The sequence below is a fragment of the Epinephelus moara genome, chromosome 3 (genome assembly GCF_006386435.1).
Source record: "Epinephelus moara isolate mb chromosome 3, YSFRI_EMoa_1.0, whole genome shotgun sequence".
NCBI classification, from domain to species: domain Eukaryota; kingdom Metazoa; phylum Chordata; class Actinopteri; order Perciformes; family Serranidae; genus Epinephelus; species Epinephelus moara.
This window is the reverse complement of record NC_065508.1, coordinates 20,070,326-20,094,469: the sequence shown is the minus strand read 5'-3', so window position 1 is coordinate 20,094,469 and position 24,144 is coordinate 20,070,326. Positions and strand designations below refer to the sequence as shown.

Here is a 24,144-nt window from a genome sequence, read left to right as displayed (position 1 = left end):
GTGTTTGTTTCCTTGCGGACGAGAAAAGGAGGAGCGCACATTTCTGAGAAGGCGTGTCCTTTTCAAAAATGCAAGAGGCGTTGCTTTGTTGCCGGCCGTTTTCGCCGGTGTGTTAAACACACTTTAGAAAGGAGTGTCCCCAGACTATCAGAAGGCGGAGATCTCTGATTGTCTGGTGGCGAGACTAGTCGACCACAAACATTTTCGTCTCGTCATGTCTTGCTGACGAAAATGAAGCATAGATTTTGTCTTAGTTTTTGATCATCAAGATCTATTTTTAGTTCGTCATTGTCTTGTTTTTGTCATGGGAAAAAAGCTTGTTGACAAAAAAATTTCGTCATAGTTTTCATCAGCGAAATTAACACTGGTTTTATGTCACCATGCCAGGCAAATCAGTTGACTCAATCTTGGTAAAGTGGCTGTATTCAAATGTCTGGACCCAGAAAAGTGCACATTGTTGATTCCAGAGCCAAAATCGGGTTTCACTGTAGAAACAGCCACAAGTCATTTCCACTGTAAGTATGCCACTTGAACTCTCACAGGCAAAGCAAAAAGGGGTTTCTCCATCACTCTGCTGCTTAGATGTGCAAAGAGCCTTTTTCAGCCTCGTAAAAGTCCCTTAATGTTATAAACGTATTTTTCAAGTTTTCTTATTTTCAGCAAATCAAATGTTTCTTTGCCTGAATACTGCGTATCAACAAATACAGAACAGATAACAGAATATCCATCTTTTTTGTGAGTGTACCGTCTACCCACTCTTCCCCAATAAAACACTACCAGCAGTGAAATACACACAAAAGTAACACACACACACACACACACACACACACACGCACACACACACAGATAGAGATCAAGATTTATACACAGGGACATTCATTTATTATTTTAAGTGCAAGCAAGACAAAGAGGCACATTTGCAACACACATACACACAAACTGATTAATGGGAGCTCATATATAGTTACCGTGCCCAGGTGCAGAGCTCCTGATCCTCTTTTGTCTACAGCAGCCTTGTGCACATCACATTCATACTGATCCACTTTCTCTCCTCCACTGCTTCATAAACAACCCTGTCTGTGGATGCAAAATTAATTTCACCTACAAACAAAGGTGGATTCCTATAGCGGAGCTTTTCACATTTCCCCACTTGACTTACGGGGTCGTGCATGTGCTGAGTGAGCTCAGTAACCCCGTGACGTCGGAAACCCATTCAAAATACATTCTGCAATTTGAAAAATGTGTGGCAGTCAATTGGAAAATAAGTACCCTGTTCTTAGCCCACCTCATGAATTCATGCATTTTGCACTTTTCATTATACCTGTGGTGTGCTGCGAGCGGTTATGAGTTCTACAGTGCATTTTATCATATAGCCGGTGTGGTTACTGCGTTTATGTATAAAAATGTATATTTATTCAGTGAGAGCCACTACATCTTCTGTGCTACGTTGATGCATGTGTTTATAAGGGCTGGGTTTAGAGACCTTTGAATTGGAGGGGGGAGGGGGGGGGGCAGACTGGGTTCTTGGCAATTATAATTTGTACATTATTCATAGCAATATTGTTTATTTAATGACAAATAAACAACTTTANAGGGGGGGGGGGGGGGGGGGGGGCAGACTGGGTTCTTGGCAATTATAATTTGTACATTATTCATAGCAATATTGTTTATTTAATGACAAATAAACAACTTTAAATATCCTAAAATGAAATAATATCAATAAATCGCTGCTACCTCCAAATAGTCCCTGATTACAAACATGGCTACATTTTGTATCTCGAGTTGTTTTGTGAATCTTTGTTCCTTTATGTCTCTTTGTTGTTGTTTTGCATCTCTTTGTTTTGTTTTTGCATTTTGTTGTTTTATTTAAATCATCTTTTGTTGTTTAGCATCTCTTTATTGTTGTTTTGCGGTTCTTTGCTGTCATTTTGCATCTCATAGTGGTTATTTTACAACTCTTTGTTGTTGTTTTCTGTGTTCTGTGTTTTGTTGTGATTGTATTGTGCCTCTTTTTGGTTGTTGTGCATCTCTTTGTGTTCATTTTGCATCTCTCTGCAATTGTTTTGCATTTTTTTGTTGTTTTGTGTCTTGTGGTTGGTTTAATCTTTTTGTTGTTTTGTGTCCTATTGTTGTTTTGCATTCCTTTGTTGTTTTGCATCTCTGTGTAGTTGATTTGCGTTTCTTTGCCATCATTTTGCATTTCGTTGTTGTTTTGCGTCCCTTTGTAGTTCTGTGTTTTGTTGTGGTTGTTTTGTGTCTCTGTCATTGTTTTGTGCCTCTTTCTGGTTGTTGTGTATCTCTTTGCAGTTGTTTTTCATCTCTTTGTGGTTATTTTGTGTCTATGTTGTTTCGTGTCTTTTTGTGATTGATTTTCATTGTTTTGTTGTTGGTTTGTGTCTTGTGGTTAATTTTATCTTTTTGTTGTTTTGCATTCTTTTGTGGTTGTTTTGTATTTCTTTGTTATTGTTTTGCACCAATTTAAGGCACCAACTTAGAAATGTGCTTTTTATGAAAATAACCTTGTGGGGACAAATAAAGTTGAAACAGTTTCTCATTTAGTAGCTTTCAGCTGCTTTGCATGAGACATAAAATCAAGGTTTGTCTCATATTTATTGCGGCATGTTCTCCTGACTGACTCTATGGCTCACAGATGTGAACTGTGATGCCACAGCACAGCTGGGTATACAATGCGCCTACTAGTGTCACCAGGTTGTTCTGACTTTCACGGCTGACATTCCCTGTTGGACCTGCAGCAGCTACTGAACCCAGGAGACGTGTAGCTTAAGGGCTTAGCCTCAGGGCCATAGGCTGTCAACACAATCAGAGGGTTAATGTCAGACACAGCTGTACACACACACACACACACACACACACACACACACTTCACATCACCTTTAGCAGACGTCCACATGCAGCACAGGGACAGACCTTCAGGTTCCATCAGATAAACCATTGTTTCCTTATTAGCTGTTTCCTGACACAACACCCCATCGTCACGGTGAGCGCAACTTTTCATAGTTGATTGATGTCTTCAATCTATTTGCCGTTTTCTCTCTTGTAATATTTTTATTTATTTTCCCATCCATGCATGTGAGGTACTTTGTCTCCCGTGCTAATTCAATCTGCAAGGTGGGATGGATGGATTGAGGGAGAGATTAGGTTTGGTTAGGTTGTATATCGACACAACCTCATGTTCGCTGTGGGTTGCCTCATAAGGGATAAGGAAGTCAAGGACAAGCAATTTGTCTGAGGTGTAAATTAATTTGCAACATTAAAAAAATAGATGGTGATATGGAAATGAAAGTAATTAAGATGATAGATTGGATGCAGTGTGTGAGATTCATGTGTCATCGCTACAGTGCTCCCAGGATGGAGATTCACAGTCATAAGCATGAGTTCAGATGGCTCAGCATGCGCTGGGAGCTCACAGACACTGAAGTGGTCCTTGTTTGGAAGCTGCGAAAATGGTGTCTAACTAACTGCATGCTATGCTGTGCGACTCGTATGTCTGTGACTCTATTATTGTTTCTTTAATTTGCTTTGTTTTCATTTCCTTCCTTTTACACCTTTCTGTTATTGAAAATTCAGCAGCAGTATCTCAGCAGTGTCTCTTTGTCTCTGTTACTCATGAGAAAATATGATTAGTTGTGATCTGGATGAATAAACCAACACCTGTAACAGTTCTACAATTTGGGAAATAAACTTTTTTTTTTTTTTGGAGGGGGGAGTTAGATGAGCTGATCAGTATCACTCTCACACCTTTATACGGCAGCTGCTGGCAGGGTTAGCTTAGCATAAATCAACATGATCTCACAGAAATACGTGAAATGACAATTTAACATCACATTACATGGTGGTGGCAGATAAAGTGATAAATTATGTGGGTTTGGACATCAAAAGTTCTAAAAAGGATTGTGGTTTCAGTTAAAAAATAGCTACATTTATTATTACATATGGGACGTTAGTATGTCATGTCACAGAAAGTAATTACGTAAAAGATCAATAAGTTTAAAGAAGTTTACATTTACTTTAAGTTTCACACGGAACACAAACAGCAGTCTGCTGGGCAAAAGTCTGGTGTTTGTTTGATCCATTCATCACCCAGACCTTCTCCGTACACGGCAGTGATGTGCGGGTTAACCTACAAACTGTGGTTCCTGCACGGGATTGGGTGGTTTTTGTAAGTTTGTTAAATAAGGCAGGCAGGTCATAAACCGACAAAGCAGCATTCTGAGTAAGTTATTAATTAACTTACAGAAACATTGTGCAATAGTCCACCTTCCACCACCTCTTTACCTTTCTCTGAATCTCTTAATCTCTCACGGATCAAGCAGCTTTATGGTCAGCACTGCTGCACTCAGGGTTTCTGTCGTCTGGTTTTTGACCAGGAAAATCTGTCAAAGTCTGACATTTTTAAATCTCTCCTGTCATAATGTCCTGTACCTGTCAGTTGGGCTCTCATGTAAATCATCCATGTAGGATACCAGCTGCGCACTTGAGATCATACTTTAGACGTGACCACTTTTAAGATAGATGACTACTTGCTGTGTTCCCATGTTTGTACTTTTTAAACTGAACACATTTTATATTCTGATATTTACTGCAAATTACATCCAATATAGCCAACAGCAAGGTGGTTGTTATTAGCAATGGTCATTACTACAAACTATCAGCTCTCAGTTTGCAGGTCTGTGGTTTGAGTTCGGTTAATTGATTAATGCATGTTTGAGGATCAGGCAGGGCTGATTGGCTCTTATAACTGGCAGGTGAGTTGGGTTTTAAAAAACCTTAACCTGGCCATCACCAGTACTTGGACTCTCTCACATTTTATACTACCTGTGGAGTTGTAAGATTAACCACCGCCCACTGTGTGATGTTGTTAAACCAAGGAATTTGTGTGTCCACCATAAGAAAGGATCTTAATTGACTTTTCTTAAGCATTGTTTCTGTGGTGCCAGCACTGGGTGCCACCGCTACATAATGCACTGTTTAGAGGCCTTGGTCATTTCACACATTTCTGTGAGAGGAGGTTGCATAAAGACTTAACTGGGAAACAGCTAGCCTGCCTCTGTCCAAAGGTGAAAGTGCAAAAACAGAAGTGCAAAAATAACAAGTTGACATCTTTTAAATGCTAAGCTAACCATCCAGCTCTATATTCGGGGTGCTTTCAGACCTAGAGTTGTCTTGCTTTGGTCTGAGTCAGGGACTAATTTTGTTACTAAGTTGCGTAATTGCCTAGAGTTGGTTCATGTTCTCACGGCAGCATTAACAAGTGGACCAGTTAAAATGCCTTACACATGAAAGCTGCTCTTGATTGGTCAGAATTTCCATGTGGGAAAAATCCAGGAAGTAAACAAAACATTGAAGAAGAGTACACTTACAAGATAAATGTGACACTTTCTAATGTCACAATGGAGGGACAACTACGCAGGTTGATTTTAGTGCTGCTCATCGTGGACTATATTGCTGTCATTGTTCATTTTAGTCAAACCATACAGTTTGAAAACGAGGCGCGGCTCCAACTAGAAAACACTGTTTTGATGCATTGGATGTGCTGAATGTGCATATTAAGGCAGTACAGGAGGAGGTGCACATTAATAATCCTCCAGGACTGTAACATGCTCATGTTTAACCCAAACAATGTGTCATGTGACTGCAGTTGGTTCAGTTCGAGGTCGGAACACGTTCTCACCACAAACGAACCGCACCAGAGTTCATTTGTAACCGGTCCGAGACCACCTCTTCAGGAAGGTCTCGATCCAGTTGTTTTGGTGTGCACCAGAGTGCGATTGCTGTGTTCACACCTGCCCAAACGAACCACACTTAGCGGGCAACGAACTTGAGTTCGATTGAACCGAACCAAACAGGGCAGTTGTGAAAGCACCCTTAAATGAGAGATATGGGAGTGCTCTCAATGTCTCAATGTTCTCATCAAACTCTTGGCAAGAAAGTGAATAAGTGAATAATAATAAAAATGCTTTTCAAAAATGTCAAATGATTCCTTTAAATTCATGTGTAATCCCTTTACATCACTGCCTTTATTTCTTAATCCATTGAGGGTATTCACAATAGGCTCTCATATTGTAACTGCTTATTGTCTTATCTTCAGTGCTCTGTATCAGTTGTGTTCTTATCTGTATCTTTGTAGCTGCAGTGCCACACAGGGAATCATTAAAGCTGCAGTTAATCATCTGATCTAATCTCCAAAAAGATGAAAAAAAAAAAAAGCTTGTAGAAGTCAAGAGTCTCTGAGACTAAAGAAAACAGTTACATGCTCAAATGCACTCTGGACCAGTGGCTTTAACCACCTATGCAGTCATCTCTTTGAGCTTATAGAGCAGTCTGAATGAGTCAGTGATAAACAGACCTATTACTGAGCGCTGATTGACCAGTCCACAGGCAGGCCCGCTCACTCTAAAGATAGCAGAAGGTATTTTATTTCCCTGCTAATCTCCCTCAACTCCCTGTATTTTATTTCCTCATCGGCTTTCTCTTTCTCTCCCCTCTCACTCTTTTATCTCTTTTCGTACAGCGCTCAAGGTCAACAGGTTTTTGCCTTCATTGACAGCAGTGGACCATCTCCACAGAAAATGGTTTGAGCTTCACTTTTCTCTCAGACTCTGGCAAGCAATTCCCCCGTGGTTTCAAACCAGCTTTCTGAGCACGTACTCCCGGTTTGTCTCACCTCTTGATTGTCACTGAAAAGCAAGCTGGACCCAACAAATTGATTTTCACCCCACTTGTGTTATTAATCATTTTAGTGAGAAGTAGCAGCTATTGTTCGTCACAGGCGAGTGATTGTCAAATCTCCTCATTTACGCACCTGAAACTGTCACTTTCACTTTTAACCAGTGCTGTGCACAACATTTTGCAAGGCAGGTGCTCAAGTGAAAAAAGGCGCCTCTTCCACAATTTTTTTTTGCATGGGGGGGGCAGGCGAGCGGCTGAGGAAGGGGGCGGAGTGAAGATTGTCCCTCGCTGCGGGGAGAGGAGAGAGGGCTTCCATGGAGGTCAGGCCTCTTTACCCGGTCCCTCCTCCACACTTTGGCTTATTTTCACCCAGCCCAGCACTGGTACCTTGGAGAACGGTCCCTCGCTGCGGGGAGAGGGGAGAGAGGAGAGGGCTTCCCGGAGGTCGGCCTCTTTACCCGGTCCCTCTCCTCCACACTTAGACTTATTTTCATTGTGCCGATGGTGGCTTGGAAAACCGCCCCTAACTGTGTCACACAGCCAGAAGGGAAGGCGGCTGGAGCTCAGCCGGTCCCCTTCTCCACACTTTGACTTATTTCATCCTACTTGGTTCTATTTCTCCCTTTTTGGGAGCCTGGGCTCTCCCTAACCGCTCAGAAGCCCACCGCATCCATCCATCCACCCACCCCTCCCTCGCCGCCCCGCACATATACCCCCGAGGCTCGGCTCTCTCTCACCGCACAGCAGCCCTCCACACCCCTCCCTCGCCGCCCCGCACATGTACTCCTGAGCCTCGGCGCCTCTCCTTGACCAACTAACCTAAATACTATAAACACACTACTAACTGTAAACCTACACTAAAATACACTATGCTAACAATACAATTCGACAAATTACTAGCTTTTCTCTCTGCTCTACTACTCTCTCTGCTCTGATCCATCCTACTCGCTATCAGTTTGATAACTGCGGACAGAATGGTTTTATAGTAAGGGGAGGAGGAGTAAAGGGAGGAGGGCAGGCTTTAGCGTGGATGGTTAGTGACGTCATTCGTCCTGAAAAAGAGTCATTTGCCTCCAATGTAATGTAATGTAAATTCAAATGTAGTAACCAGGTTTCAAGCTGTAGAGGGCACTCCATACCACATTTTTAAAATAAAATGTAGATTTTCAACAGTTTGCACTAAACTGTCAAGATTTTGAGCAGGATCAGTCAGTAACACGACTATACAACCAGAAACAATGATTATCAGCTGAAAAAAATGGTTTTAGGGTTTAGTTACTTTTTAATACATGACGTGCCCCAGGCACAACATTTGGACCCTGGTCTGAGCCGGCCCAATGCTATGTTATGATTGGCCTGTCTGCGTCTGGGGGCGGGATTTAGCGAAGGGTCAGTTAGTGGCTGTGAAAAGGGAAGTTGAAGAAGCTCGACTCAAATGGAGTTGTTGTAGATACAGCACATTTTTAATTGAGAACTGATGCCATGGGCCAAATTAAAAAACTAAAATGTCAAATTATTAAAGGAAATTTTAAAAAAGTCTTGCAAAAAGAGCACTTATCTAATCAGAGGCCAAAGGACAGGTAGTTGAGCAGCACCTGGGGTTTATCTGTGCAGGTGCCTGCTTTTAACTCCATCAGTGTTTCTTGAGGCTTTTAATTTTTGTTCTGTCAGTACAACTGAGGTCCTTTTGGAAATGTTTTCTCCAATTGGACCAGCACCCAAGCATATTAGCAATTACAGGTCTATCTACCAAAAGTGAATCTTTGAAAACTTCTCCCTCCCCGTTGTGCCTTTTTCTTCTCCCCCTTAATCGTTTTCCAGAAACATTTATTAGGGAGTTGTGTTTTAGTTGCTGCTGTGTACGTGATCACCTTAAGCTGAACATTTCGAGAAATGGAGGTAGTCGGAGGAGCGTCATTAGCATAATTTCCCAGAGGCGCACTGAGCTTAATTATCAACATGGCTGTGTGCAGACTAGAGCACAGCTCATCACATTAGGATGGAGTCCCTGCTGTTTGTGCCCACGCTTCGCCAGGTCCCAGCTGACTACCTGCAGATTCATTGCTGGCACAGTTCAACTCCCAGCAACTCCAAAACTTTCATCTTCCACGCTACCATTCCTCACCTTGAGCGCGCACAGGGGTCGAAATTATGGAGCAAACTCGATGCACATTTAGATACGTAACACCGGATACTATGGCTGTATGTTATTTCAACTCATCTCCTTTTAAAGATGACTGGTTTTTGCTGTTGTGTGTGGTCGTCACACACATTTTTCTGCCACTATCTTTATCTGTGGTAGCTGCTTAATGCGCTGTCATAGCCGTTTTTTAGACTTCCCTCTGCTTCCTTCTCCCTGCTGCCCGTCTGGAGATCTAGGAAAAAGTGTGTTCACTGCGTGAGAGAGAAACAAAATTATCCATCCATATCTTCATTCGTCCGTATATAGAGAGGGGAAATGGAAATTCTGCGTCGTGTGCGGCCAGTGAAAAGGCAATTTCCTAGAGAAACACTACCTTTATGTGCTGCCCTTTGTTATGCTTTCATTACTGGACACACACACACACACACACACACACACACACACACACACTGTGTGTGTTTCCACCTCATACACGCAGTGATTAAATTATGCAGTTTAGACCCTAAACTCTTGGATTTACTTGTGAAGCTGCTGTTGACCCTCAAGTGTTGTATATTCAAACCATGGGCGGATTATGAGACAACGGGCCCCTGGGCACAGATATGCAAAGGCCCCCACCACCTCTGGTACATAGGACAGGACTTTGTGGTTGCTTTGTATCTCCTTGTAGTCGTTTTCCATCTCTTTGTGGTTTTGTGTCTCCTTGTGGTTGCTTTTTATCTCTTTGTAGTTCTTCTGTGCCTCTTTGTGGTTTTTGTGTCTCTTTGTAGTTCTTTCATTGCCTCTTTGTGGTTTTTGTGTCTCTTTGTAGTAGTTTTGTGTCTTTTTGAGGTTATCGTGTGTCTCTTTGAGGTAATTTTTTGTCTTTTAGGTTGCTTTGTATCTCTTTGTGGCCATTTTGTGTCTCATGGTTGTTCTGTGTCTTTCTAGGGTAACATTATGTCTCTTTGTGGCCATTTTGTGTCGCTTTGTGGTTGCTTTGTGTCTCTTTGTAGTTCTTTTGTGTCTCTGTGGTTTTGTGTCTTTTGAGGTAGTTTTGTGTCTCTGTGGTAATTTTCTGTCTCTAGTCATTTTGTGTCTTTTTGTGGTTTGTGTCTTTTTGAGGTAATTTTGTGTCTCTTTGTGGTCATGTTGTGTCTCCTTGTGGCTGTTTTGTGTCTTTCTGAGGTGCTTTTATGTCTCTTTTAAGGTAATTCTGTGTCTTTCTGTTGTTTTGTCTTTCCTTGTAGTCGGTTTATGTCTTTTTGAGGTAATTTTGTGTCTTTTTGAAATAGTTTTTTGGCTGTTTGTTGCATTGTGTCTCTTTGTGGTCACTTTGTTTCTTCATGTGTTTGTTTTTTGTCTTTCTGGGGTACATTATGTCTCATTGAGGTAATTTTGTGTCCCCTTGTGGCTGTTTTGTGTCTTTCTGGGGTGCTTTTATGTCTCTAAAAGGTAATTTTGCGTCTTTATGTTGTTTGTGTCTTTTTGAGGTAATTTTGTGTCTCCTAGTGGTCATTTTGTGTCTCTTTGTGGAATTGTGTCTTTCAACGTAGTTATTTGTCTTATTGAAGTCATTTTGTTGTGTTGTGTCTCTTTGTGGTCATTCTGTGTCTCCTTGTGATTGTTTTGTGTCTTTCTGGGGTACATTTATGTCTCTGAAATAATTGTGTGTCTTTTTGATGCTTTGTTTCTCGGTTTGTGTTTCTTTGTTATTTTGGCTCTTTTTGAAGTAATCCTTCTGGTTGTTTTATGTGTTTCTGGGGTACATTTATGTCTGTTTGAGGTAACTCTTATCTTTGTGTTGCTTTGTGTCTCTTTGTAGTTGGTTTGTGTCTCTTTGTAGTTTTGTGTGTTTTTGAATTCTCTTCAAGGTAATTTTGTGTCTTATTGAGGTAATTTTATGTCCCTTTGTAGTCGTTTTGTATCTCTGTGTGGTTTTATGTCTTTTTGTAGTTGTTTGGATCACTTTTAGTTAATTTTGTGTCTCTTTGCATCTTTCTGTGGTCTTTTGTTTCTCTTTTTTGGTCCTTTTGAGCCTCTTCGTGATGGGTACATGTTGATTCGGGTAAAATTCTGTAGGTGAAGGCCACGGGGGCCAATGCCACCTTGGGGGCCGGGGCCCGGGCCTGGTAGGCCTGTTCAGTAATCCATTCATGATTGAAACACTTATGCATGATTGCACGTGTCTATACAATATAACAGTGAGTGTATGTGGGTCACACTCTGTGTTTACTGCCCCGGGCTGTTACTGTAAATCAGCACCTCATTTACATCAGCTTGCCTGATCACATCTGGGTTATTATTGTCTACATGGGACCAAACAGAGATCAGCTCACCTGTTCTATTCATGGAAAATGCTTGCTTGTGGAAAAAAAGAGAGACAAGATGATGAAGAACATGGTGGAGGAAAACACCCTAAGAAGAACAGTGGTTCTGATGTATCGCTCTGGGCCTGCATCTGTAATTAAGCAACATTTCTCAGCTCTCTCCAGCATATGTTACCTGTCACTGTGTTTCATCAACGACAAACATGGCCGGCAACACAGACAAATGAGCGTTGTGTCGGCAAATCAAGATTTATTAGATGCATTTTGTTGTTGTTTTGCATTCGCCTCCAACTTTACCTGGAAGAAAGCAGCCATTATCCTTGGCAGAGGATAGAAATGTGTTTTTTTCACCAACCTGGATTGTGTGTTGATGTCTTTGCTATGCAAGGTAATATGACATCAAACAAGTTTGTGGTAATGTAAGGCCACAGTGTAATGTGTGGGCTCTTTCATGTGTCTTTGAAGTGAATAGCAGATAATGTCCCTGTTTGGACAGCAGCCAGATGAGAAGTTTCTTTCAAGAGTGAGAATAAGCAGCGGGAGGTGGTGACTCGGAGGACATAACACCCAAAGGTCCACTGTCGTTCTGTGCTGCTACTTTTAATGTCTTTGTATTTACACGTCTGACTGCTCTTGTCCCAGAAGAGCTGGTGGTCTCCACTCAACTGTCTGTCTGGCTTGTAGGGTTGGAGAAGATAAGCAACGCATTAGTCCGTTCTAATATATTCTAGTTCTGTTTCTGGCTGCAAGGCTTGAATTGTATAACCTGTCCTGTCTTATTTTTCAGTGTAAGTCCTTCTCTTCCGGACTTCTCATTATAAAACACTTTAAAGTGCCTGTCCTCTATAAAAGAGTGCACAAAGACATTTGGTTAGTAGACTGTTAGTGAACTAAGCTACTGTTCAGTTGTAAATCTCCCCTCTGATCCTGAGAAAGGTTTAACAATACCATATTGTTAAGACAGTGAGTCACTCCTCTTCAGTACACTAGGCTTTATTGTGTGGTAGTCGTCTCAACAGGCGTCTCTCTGTCTGGGCTGGGGTGACAATAATCAGTGCACGTAAAATATTTAATGCAGGTGATTGCCAGGGGGAGCAAACAGACGGATGACATCATGAAAAAACAGAAATTAAAGAGTGCTGCATCTACAGTAAGGGAGCCACCTATTTCCTGTTGAGTTTAAAGGAATATGTCATCCCCCACATGACCATTTGTATATCAATTACTGACCCTATTCAATTGAATTTGTGAAAGAAACTGGAATAAACTGTTTTTCTCGCATGCCTCAGGTAAACAGAGAAAAACTGGGAAAATTCATAATTAATTGAAGTCGTAGGGGTCCGGGTTTATCAAAAACTCAAACCACTCATGCAGAATAATCCAAGCCTGATTTATCCAGTCGTATGCTCAGTACTATACTACTAATAATTACCCCAAACAGGCAACCCTTTTCAACGGGAAACTTAACTACAAGTGAAACGTATTTATGCTCAATTCAGAGCCAGACTCCATTGACAAAAACAGTAATTTTATGTTGCTGAACACAGGAGCTGCTAGCAGTAGCAGAGAAAAGCAGTGAAAATCTACACTCAAAGTCTGTAATAATTTCACTTCCAATCATCGGCTAACTCACTACATTTTCACCTGCAGTATGTGCAACTAATTTTAAGTTTCTAAAAGCAGAGACCTCAGTGTTTTTTGGGAGGCACAGGAAGCGTTTCATCATGTAGCTGTTGTATAAAAGGTGTGGCCAGATGTGGTTATGGATTGTCACTGAAAGCTGCCTCTTGTTTTGGATGTTGCTCTGTCATCATTTACTCATGGTCAACGGACTTCTGCCAGGCTGCTGGCAACTTGGCATCCACAGTAAAGGTGCTCCTCTGGTGTTCTTTGCTCCCTATGCGTAATCCCCACATTTAGAGCAGACTAGTTGTAACGAAGCAAGAAGTAGCAAATCTTGCCCTCTAATGACCTTTCTAGTCAACTAATGTGTTGTTGACTATTAGGGGGCAGCCCTAGCTCAATGCGTTACTACTGACCACTGGCTGCTGCTGGTCTACCACTGCTTCTATCAGTTAGTTAGTTTGTATTATTGTGACTATTCTGACTTTGGTGAATCTGAACTAACCCTTTAAAACACCAAATGCGCGTCACAACACAAACAAACAAAGTCAGTGGTAGACCAGCAGCTCCCATGTTCAGCGAGGTAAAATTACTGTTTTTGTCAGTGGAGCCTGGCTTTGAAGAGAGCATGGATAGGTTTCACTTTCCGTTAAGTTCCCCATCAGAAAGGGCCGTAATGAGCATACGACTGGATGAATGAGACTTGTGTGAGACTTTGTAAACAGATGCTTTGATGGAGTTTTGCTGTTGTTAAACGTGGACCCCATTTACTTCAGTTCATCAGGCATTTTTTCTCCGATTTTGGATTCTTTGTTCACCCTGAAGGCGTGTGAGAAAACGCTTTCTTCATGAATTCAGCGTAACGCAGGGTGGGTAACTGATATAAAAATTTTCATTTTGGGGCTGAAGTATTCCTTTAATTCTACACTAACAGAGTTATGACAGTCAGAACACGGTGGAAATAGAGTGTGATCCAAAGCAGAGGTTTTGGCTTCGTAATGAAAGGAGCCTTGGAGCGCAAAGAATTGAATTTCTTTTTCAGTAATATCTTATAAGAAACTGAAGAATTATACATTAGATACGAGGTGTATGGATGTCTGGGACTGCAGTATATTGGATTTCTGACATTTTCTGACAAGAGTAGATACCAGATTGCTACAATTGAACTCACATTCACATTGAAATATGACACGTGTTTCTAGGTTTGTGTAATAATCTAAGCCAGTGAGTTCTGTGTAAGAGGTCTCTGATGAAATTGATTCAGTGTCACGCTTGGATGCAAGGTTATCACACACCTTTCTAACCCCACAAACCCATTCTCCTTCTTTTTCTCACTCTCACCGCTGTGAACCCGTTTCACTGTCTCTGGAAGCTCTCTGTTTCTCAGTTGCACCACTTAGAGACAGAAACTCAAGGTTAATTTAGCTCATTTAGTTTGTTAAAGCTGAGTCTTTGTATGGTAGCACAATGTTTTCTTCCTCTCTGTTTTATTTAATTTTTGAGTCTCTCCGCTGCTGCCCTTGCTGTGAACATGCACACAAAAAACCTTTACACAAAAACAGAGAGGCAGGCACAGAAAGGTATGTCTCGCTATTCATTAACGTACACAAAGGCCTCCGCAGCCTTGCAGCTACCTACGAAAACAGACTGAAGCTGATGAACAATGAAATGTAGTTCTCTTGGATGCTTCGGGCTGTTTTGACTTTCCAAATCCATATTTTACTCCCTCAGTCTGAAGCCTGTACACACTTCAAAGCTGCTGAAGTGTGCATTCAAACAAACAAGTAAGCCAAGGACATTTTTTCAAGATCAACAGACTATAACTCTCCTGAATGACAACGTTGTAAATGAAAATGTAATTTAAGAAACTCAAAATAATGTAAAACTATTGGACAGAACTGCCACTTCTGCTTATGAGCACAAACCTAAATTCTTTTTAGGTTGAAATATTACTTCAGACAGATTAAAAAAAACAATAATCGGGAGTGAATTTAAACCCAACCCCCCGTCTTTGGCACAGTGTGTAAAGTTTGCAATGAAACTGGGACACATTAGTGCCCAGCTAACTTGAGGTCTCTCCATTATTCACTGTCTCATCATCTCTGAGCCATTATGATAGCCTCGTGTACCCAGCGGCGATCATCTGATCTGGGCCGACACACTCATCTTAACATTTATTCCTCTCAGTGGAGAAGGGACTGGACTTTCCTTCCTGTCTTGCGTTCTTACAAATGCAGACCGTTAATTGGGGGTTGGAAGGTTTGTAAACTGTCGGCTACTTGGGTCTATTAGGGGGTAATTGATGGAAGTACTTGTAGCTTTTTACTGCCTGGTGGCTGCAGCTCTTTAAAACCTCTGTAAGTGACTGCAGAAAAGGTATTAGGCAGTTCAATCTTATATTTCCTTTTGTAAAAAGCAACACTTTCCCACACAGTATCAAGACATATATATAGTGGAAATAGACAAGTTTTTTGCTTTAACTTATCATTATAAAGTCAATGTAAATTGCAGTATGTCATGACACCATCAACATGTAGATAGGCTCTCTACTGGCTTCGCTTTTACTTTTCACCGAGTACAATCTCCAGGGAAAATGAAGGCTCCATTTATGACACAAAGGACGTGCGCAACCAAAACAGGAAGAGAATAGCACTTTTGTATTCCCTGGTAGCTATCGGTAGCTACACCCAATTACTAAAGAATATCTTGTTCTTTGCTGTTACTATCCCCAGTTGCAGAAATGGCAAAGTTGGAACCAAAGTAACTCACTGCAGTCTGTCCTGTGCTGTTGGTAGTTGCTAGGCGCCAAGGAAAAAGGGAAGCGACGGCAGCATAAACAAACCAACAAACCATTTGAACTGGGGGTGAAAAGTTATAAAGTTGTTTCCACCAGTTGCAGTTCTAGCCTAAATGGCGCCCTGGGCGACACACAGTACATTTCATATGTAGGATATATGTTGAAACTTAATGTTTCAGTTTTCAATAATATGACGTGACAGTGCTATGGTTAATGTGTGGTTAGGTTTAACCACAAAAAACACTTGCTTAGCGCTAGGAAAAGACCATGTCGGGGTGTCGGTAGCGTAGTGGATAGTGCCGACACCCCATGTACAGAGGCATTGCCTCGCTGCAGCGGCCGCAGGTTCGAATCCGGCTCGCGGCCCTTTGCTGCATGTCAGTCCCCACTCTCTCTCTGTCTCCCCATTTCACACTCTGTCCTGTCATTAAAGGCAAAAAGCCCACAAAAATAATCTTTAAAAAAAAAAAATAAAGGAAAAGACCATGTTTTGGCTTAGATTACACGGTTTGGCCGCCACAAACATTGCTGGAAATGTTGCGACATGTCATTAAAAAGTATGGATGGAAATGTCCCGTGTAGTTTTCTTAAAAACAAAAAAAAGGCTTTGTTGTCCCAATGTGTCATTTAAAAATACCCAGTTTTGTTACAACAAACACAGCTAGAAATGTCCCGAAGTGTTGTTAAAAAATACCCAGTTTTGTTGCAACAAGCACGGCTAGGAATGTCCTGATGTTTCGCTAAGAAATACCCAGTTTTATTGCAACAAATACAACTGGAAATGTCCCGACAAATTAAAAAAATATTTTGTTGCAACACATACAGCTATAAATGTCCCATGTTGTTCTAAAAACAAACATGCCTGAAAAAGTCCTGATGTGTTGTTTAAAAAATACCCGATTTTGTTACAACAAACACAGCTAGAATTGTCCTGACATGTTGTTAAAAATACCTGGTTTTGTTGCAACAAGCATGGCTGGAAATGTCCCAACGTCCACCCTCCCCTCCTCCTCCAGATGAGAAACTTAGCTCACATACAACACGTTATCTGAACTACATCACATTAGAAATGTTGATATGATTCTTAAGTAATATATCCGTGGTTTGCAGTAACACCAACATTTTATTTTGGCGACTGGGCTGGATGTCAACACAGAGGCATTTAGTTTGCCATGCTAAGTGGGAGTCCACATGCACACTGCTCTCCTGGCTGCACAAGTAATGAACACTTACAGGTTTCAGTCTCCCCGCATGGCATCTTGGTGTCATGTCATCCTCTTTCATCACACTAACCCATTTCTCACAGGATTAGATTAGCGGGCCATGTAAGACCCTGGTGAAATTAATTTCTATCCACCCTGCAGTGGAATCCAGTTTCACATTTTCTCTAACTTAATTGAAGGTTTGTGAAAAATATAACATAGACCTTGTTGTTTTCTGTGCATCCTGTACAGTATGTAATGCAGTCTGGCATTTCTCTCCTATAACATTATGGGAGGACAGTTTTTTATTCCACACATTCTTGTTCCTTGTCAAAACCTTGACTGCCACATGCTCATTTGGAGACTCAGGTGTGTTAACGCTAGTAACAACGAATATAGCCTTGAGCCTTTAGCCTGCAGCGGAGATGAGCAACAGGCTACAGAGGTCTGGTTAACTCTTTCCTACTCTACTTCTTTCTAACTCCACACACCCAGATTTCTCCATTTTCAAACTTGTCTCCAGCCCCATCCAACGCTGACTCAAGTGAGATCACTTGAGGCAGTTTATCAGACTACACACAGCTCCCTCTGGAGCCACGAAAGCCTTTAAACAACAGTGGTACACCCCGAGACCTGTAAACAGACTTTGATGTGTAAAATCGAGTTCCCCTTTAAGACGTGTAAATTCACTTTTGTTTGGTTTCATCCCTCTCAGATCAGAAATTGATCCGTTTGGAGTTATCCTCTGATATGAGGTTGATTTTTACAGTTTTTCAACGGTTCTCTCCTCATTAAAGGCTCGCAGACCTCCAGTCAGCCTGAGCTGCAGCTTATCTGATCCAGACACCCGACGTGCATACTCCTGGTCTGATTGATAAAACCCAGCCCTCACCCTGCTTCTACCTGACACTTGCTGCAGCCTGGATTTTGTTCCTGTATTGATTATTCTGAGGTTACACTGTGTTGTTCATCGTTTACCGATTCCAGTTTTGTGTGCAAGTTTCAGAGTAGCAGGGAAGTGGCCTTGGCTTGCGAGCGCACGCCTGTGCCTTTGTGTTTCCTCCACAAAAGCCAACGATAGTTTGATAAAGAAGGTCATTAAAGTGTCATTAGGCAGTGAGCTTTGAGGGGCCGTGGCCCTGCAGATAAAACATGGGGCCACTCTGAGAGCTGGGAGGGCTGGGCACAGGGTGAGAGGCTCAGTGAACTGCACACAGAGATTCTACGGCAGGCCAGACAAACCAGACTCAAGAGACACCTCTCCTTCATCCATTCAGACCTTTTCTTTGTGTCTCTCCTCTGTCATCCCTTTTCTCCTCCTAACAGTCGATCCCAAAGCCCCCAGTGTGCAACTAGAACATCAGTGAAAGCTTCCTACCTCCTCATTCCTCTTCTACCATCACAATCCCTCTCTGCCCACACAAACCATCGATTTGATACTCATATAGCTAGTGCAGTGGAGCTCTCACATGAGCACTGTTTCCCACTGACCATGAAGCCGCTGCCCTTGAAAGTAGGAAAACAGACATCTCCTGAAATCAATAGAGCGTCATAAAAGATATGTTTGTTGTGTGTTTTATTTAGAGAGCTGCTCACTATCACAAGTTCAAGCTTCTCCAGTAACCCCAGCTCTCCAGAGCTAAAACAACTATGACACCTGGCATTGTAATGGAAATCCAGCCGGCACTCGGAATGACTAAGAGCAGCAATGATAGCCTGTAGCACAGTCAATAACTGCTTGGCAGCACAGGCTGGGAGACTTGACTCAATTTGTAAAAGTGAGCCACTCTCTGGTCGCATGAGGACAGTGTCTGAGAAAGCTGATTGCAGCAGAAGTGCAGGAGGGGGGGGCGTCCTTTTACAGAGTTTTAAAATGAGGATTGCAAACTTGGATCAATTTGAAGTTTCTGTCAATTACAGGTCATCAGCGTTTTTGTTGTTCAATACATTAAAAACTCTGTTCGGCCACAGTTAGACGTATAAAACTATCTTCGTCATGATTTATTATTATATATGTAACACAAGGCAATAAATCATCACGTCTAGGAGCAAATGGAGGAACTTCAGCTGCACTGAAGTGTCTAAATTACACACTGAACTGGCAGTCAGACTGTGAGCCTTTTCTGCAAAACCTCTACTGCCACCAAGTGGCTGTCAGTTCATATGGCAGTGTACAAATCAAGAACATGTATGTTTTATTTGGGTGAACCAGCCCTTTAAAATAGTTGTGTAGATTTTGTGCCATTCCCCTGAATCAGTGCGTCATCCATCCCCAGGACATAACATGTATAAATATGCATAAAAATGTTTTTATAAAAACTTTGTACAGACTCATAAAGAAATAATCCCCTGTAATCATCACTTAGGCCTACTAGAAGTGTGTGGATGTTTATTTATCTGCACTCTGCCTGTGTTTTATTTATTTTTTCTTACTTTATGTGTTTGTGAAGTTTATGGGTGTTTCATTTTACTTGAAATGCACGCTGACTCTTTTTACCTTGATAACCCACCCCCCTAAAAATTAAGGAGATTACATAAATCACATGACCAACAGGAAGTTGCATCAATTGAGTCTCCTCAAGGACAAAAGTAAATTCTGAGAATGTTCATCTCAATGTACAGTCCTGTTACCTAAATTATTTCTGACTCATATCAGTAAACCACTTAAAGGTGCTAAGTGTTGTCATGCTATTAGAATCGACAAGGGCGCAAGTTTCGTTGCTGGGGACACATATGAAACAGGTGGCTTGGGGGTCTTCCCTTTAGGAAATTTTGAGTGTCCAACACTTTTGCCTTCGGTGAAATTTTCTGAACCTGTTTGTGCCTTTCTTGCGTCAATTTATGAAGGATATCATCAAAATAAAAGTCCTATGCTGCTTTCATGTTTTAATTAGGGGTGACACATGCACGTTCTTAATATTGGGGGGGTTGTTTTCCCTGCGTCACCCCTCCCCAAAATCTGCACCTACATTGATGTGGCTACTTTTCATGTATTTCCTAATGCTAGGCTAGGCTTCTAATGCCTTGTAATGGTTTTCTTACCAGCAGATATCAAAACACCAAATAAGTATTCATTAAAGCGTCCATGTTGAAAGTCAGCTATTCCCAAAATAAAAGTATTAAATAGGAAAGGTATTTTATGTTAGAAATGCCTTCCAGTATTTGGTGCATCTCAGACCAAAAGACCATTACACTTTTTGAATAGTTAAACATGTGGTAACACTTTACTTAAAGGTATCTACATAAGGGTGACATGACACTGTCATAACTATGACATGACACTGTCATAAACATTATGTACATGTCATAAACGTTTATGACTGCTGTCATTAAGTGTTATTCGGTCATAAACGTTTATGACATGTACATAATGTTCATGACAGGTTCATGACCGTGTCATGTCATAGTTATGACAGTGTCATGTCACTCTTATGTAGATACCTTAAAGTAAAGTGTTACCAACATGTGTTATTAGATACAGAGCTGGGAAAAAATTGTAAAGTAACAACATGCAAATGGCACCAATTCTGCAAAATGTCCCCTAATAAAACAGTAATATTTTATCTATGAAAGAATAAACTTCAGAATTAACACATTTTTCAGCTGGTGTTTTGTGTGTAACGTTTCCTCCAACAGTCGACCTACATGAATATCCTGATCGCTGTCTAACCTACTCTGCCTCTTTCTTCTCTGCAGTGTTCATCATGGCTGCCGGACTGCTGGTCTACCCCTTTGGCCTGAACTCCTCGCTGGTCAGGTCCTTCTGCGGGGACTCTGACATCTACTACGCCGGCGAGTGCCAGATTGGCTGGGGCTACATGCTGGCTATTGTCGGAGTCATGCTCACCGTCTTCTTGCCCTTTTTCGCCAAATATGCGCCGAAGGAGCAGCTGTCCCCCACCCCTCTACCCACGCTGTTATAGTGCAGTGATACGATGTCTTGGGTTTTTTTTCTTCTCCACTCCTGACCACTCTCTAACCTGGGCCTGATGTCATGGAGAGACACCCGCATCCCGTTTTTAAAGGCGATGCTGTTTGGGACTCAACAACAAACGCTGTCTTCCTGCATCTGTCGTGTAACTAACTCAGTTAATTTAGATGGAATGTTTTATGTTACAGTAATTTCTGCAGTTATTATGTTTTCTTCATGTCAGTTCTGGAGATGATGCAGTCAGAAGATGCAAGGACCTCGCCTCACATGATTTAAGAAAATGACCACAAACATAACAAGTACTTGCATTAAAAAAAAAAAAAAAAAAAAAGTGTCTTTATCCCTTTCTTTCTTTCGTGGGTAACAAGTCGACGTGTGTAACATTCCAAAACAGACTGGCCGCGTAAAGAGAGTGGAAGCATGAGATTATGCGGCAGTTTGATTCGTCCAATCAAATTTTTGAGGAAGAGGTTTTGAAGAACTTTTGACTCAATGAGAGAGACACTTTGAACTGACAAAGACTGAGAATATTAATGGAAGGAGCTGCATCTACTGACGATGTACTGTGCTGAAGTGACTGTACATATGGTCTGGATTTAACAGAGCTGCAAAATACCACATTAAAAAGAGAAATTTGATGCTTTGAAGGATTGTTGCTCTGCAAACTTTATCTGCCTTCCAGCCTTGTGACCAGGCAGTGAACCGGTGGGAGTCAGGAAGATGTTTGAGCTTTCAAAGACAGTGCATTTAGTGACAAAGAAAGGACTTAACACAGCTTCAGACCTGCCGAGAGGACAAACTGAAATCTCTTCTTGTAACAAGGAAGTGAATCGTACTAATACATAGTGGTTTCAGAGTAGAGTTGTCAAAAATGTTGGGATGCTGCATCCTTTTGTTAACCTTTTCCCCCAGAATTGTTTGTGTAACGTAACCTGCTTGTTAAACATGGGCAAATGTTTTCTGTCTACAACACACACTACTAAACACTCTAATTCAGGAAAAAAAAATGATTGCAAAAGGCAGGGAGATGTGGGAATTTTGTCAAAAAATGCATGATAAGATGGGCTTTGTTAATGGTAGAACAATTGATCTAGATTTTAAATGTGATCTGACCAACTTGTGCCTTTTAACATAACCAAGACAAGTGTTTAATATCAGGTTATCATCTTTTTTCTGCTGAAAAACTGTGGCTCCTGTTGTGTGATGTGTTTTTATTTCCCCTGTTATATTTCTTCCTCTCAGAAGTCTTTCTCCTGTACTTGATGCAGTATGATCTCATTAACTTGAGAAAATGTTCTGGAGGATTTAAAAAAAAGATGATGTCTTCTAATCCTTGGAGGTAACAGCAGAGACACGACGAGAAGGAAAAAAAAAGGAAAGCGGTGTACTTGTGTTCAATTATGCCCTGAGACATTTTTGCCAATTATCTAGAAGAGGTAAATCACTTGAATTGCGATATTAAAAGGTTGTGACATGCAGCTAACAGATTAATTCCTGGCATCCATGTCTTGCGTGATTTAGAAATTGAATGGCAGAGGAGGGAGCTGTATAAATTGAACTTCGCCTTTGGTTATCTGTGCTGAGCTGAAACATTATTCACGTTATGTGTAAGACGTGGCTTAAAATAATTAGCTCCTCAAGTAAGCTAATGTGTTGCTGTGTTTGCGTCAATCCACTTCTCCTTTTTAAGCGCTGGCACCATTCCTGTCATGTTCCAAGGACAAAATGTCTCCACTTACTCTCCCTGTACACTGCCAATTTCATCAAGCTAGACTCCATTTTCTAGTGGGTGTTTATGTGCGTATTAGTGTTGAATAATGGGTTGGATTTTTTTTTAAATATTTCCCAAATTTGGGTTCCCATAATGACATTTCCTGACGTTAAAGGGATAGCCTGGATTTTCTGAAGTGAGGTTGTATGAGGTTCTTATCCATAGTCAGTGTATGACATACAGTAGACATCGAACTGTCTGCCATGAACGTTTGACTGGTGCAAAAGAAAATGGAAATTGTTGTTAGTTGTTACGTACACGTAAGTTGGGCCGTATATGTCACACCCACTACTTTGAGAACTCAATTTTTACATATATTTTCCCGATCAAACAGAAAAATACAACCAAACACAGGCTATCAAAGTTTCTCTCTTTCACCCAAAAGGCCACCGAAAAAGTTATTATCAGTTAAAGTGCGTGCTTTATTTAGAATATTTTCAAAGCTTTACCATGTTGTCAGACAGCCGTTTAATATGGTGAACTTAAGTTGTTATATCGCACTCTTGAAAGCCACCAGACTCCTTTGACGAAAACGTGATTTTACCTCGCAGAACACTGGAGTTGCTGGTCTACCGTCTCCTTGAATCGGTTAGCCTGTGTTATTGTGACTTTGGTGCTTTAAAGGGTTAGTTTGGATTCGCCAAAGTCACACAGTAACGCAAAGAAACTAACCGATCAAAGCAGCAGTAGAGCAGCAACTCCAGTGTTCTGCAAGGTAAAATTACTGTTTATTTGTCAGTGAAGTCTGGTGACGATGAAGAGATCACAGTTAGCAGTTTCCCGTCAGAAAGTGCTGTCTGAAAGCAAAGCAGTGAAAATATTATAAATATAGTGTACACGCTGATATTGATTTTTTAAGGTAGCTAAAATAGGCATTGCTGCTGTCCTCGTCCACAGCAGTACATTGCTTAGCTTCCATGGTGGTAATAGGAGTGGGCAATATGGCCCTATATGCTTGTTGTTGCCAGGTAACAGTATGATGTCAACAAGTCAGAATATCGCGAGTATTACGATAAAAATTTTTCATATGTTATTAAAAATGATCCCGGCGTTATCATGAAAGAGATGATATGGCACACCCCTAGGCGGTACTCCTGTCTGCTTCTCCAAAACTGGAGCGTGCAGAGCGCCATCTACTGAAGTTAATACACTGACTATGGATACGTACCTCATACAACCGCACTTCAAAAAATCTGAACTATCCCTTTAAAAGATTTACTGTGATTATGTTGCCATATTTGAAAGAAAGTCAGGAGAGAAAAACATTGGTATTGTATTGGACCTCATACTGTGCTTGACTGTGGGAATGACTGGCGTGACTGCACTGGACTTATTCCCCTATTTGAACCATTGTGTGTAAAGTCTCAGCACTGGTGAAAGTGTTTTGGTAGAGTAGAATTCTTGTTTTTTCCATTGTGATGTTTGACTGTAAATAAACTAACTGTACTTGATATCACATGTTATTATTAACTGCCCCGTTTTTCAAAGATATATTTTGAGATATTACCTCATCGTGTTTGCTTTACCTGAATTAACCTCGAAACAATGTTTGCTGTTCTGTGAATTTTCTTTGTAATAAAAAATATTTCAGAACATACAAAAAAAGAGAGGCTGTACTTTCCCTCAAAGTTTTGGTTAAATGAAATGACTCTTTATATATGTGTTTCACAAATAAATA

At 41.1% G+C, this 24,144-nt stretch overlaps 1 protein-coding gene across 1 annotated transcript in view; it reads left to right on the top strand.

The window, feature by feature from the left end:
- The window catches only part of LOC126388298 (LHFPL tetraspan subfamily member 7 protein), a 160,995-nt gene extending 136,939 nt beyond the window's left edge, over positions 1-24,056 (top strand). The window contains exon 3 of the mRNA XM_050041339.1: positions 20,461-24,056. Coding sequence (XP_049897296.1) covers positions 20,461-20,687 — 227 coding nt within the window. The 3' untranslated portion in view covers positions 20,688-24,056. The remainder of the gene's footprint in view (positions 1-20,460) is intronic.
- Positions 24,057-24,144: the final 88 nt, after the last annotated feature.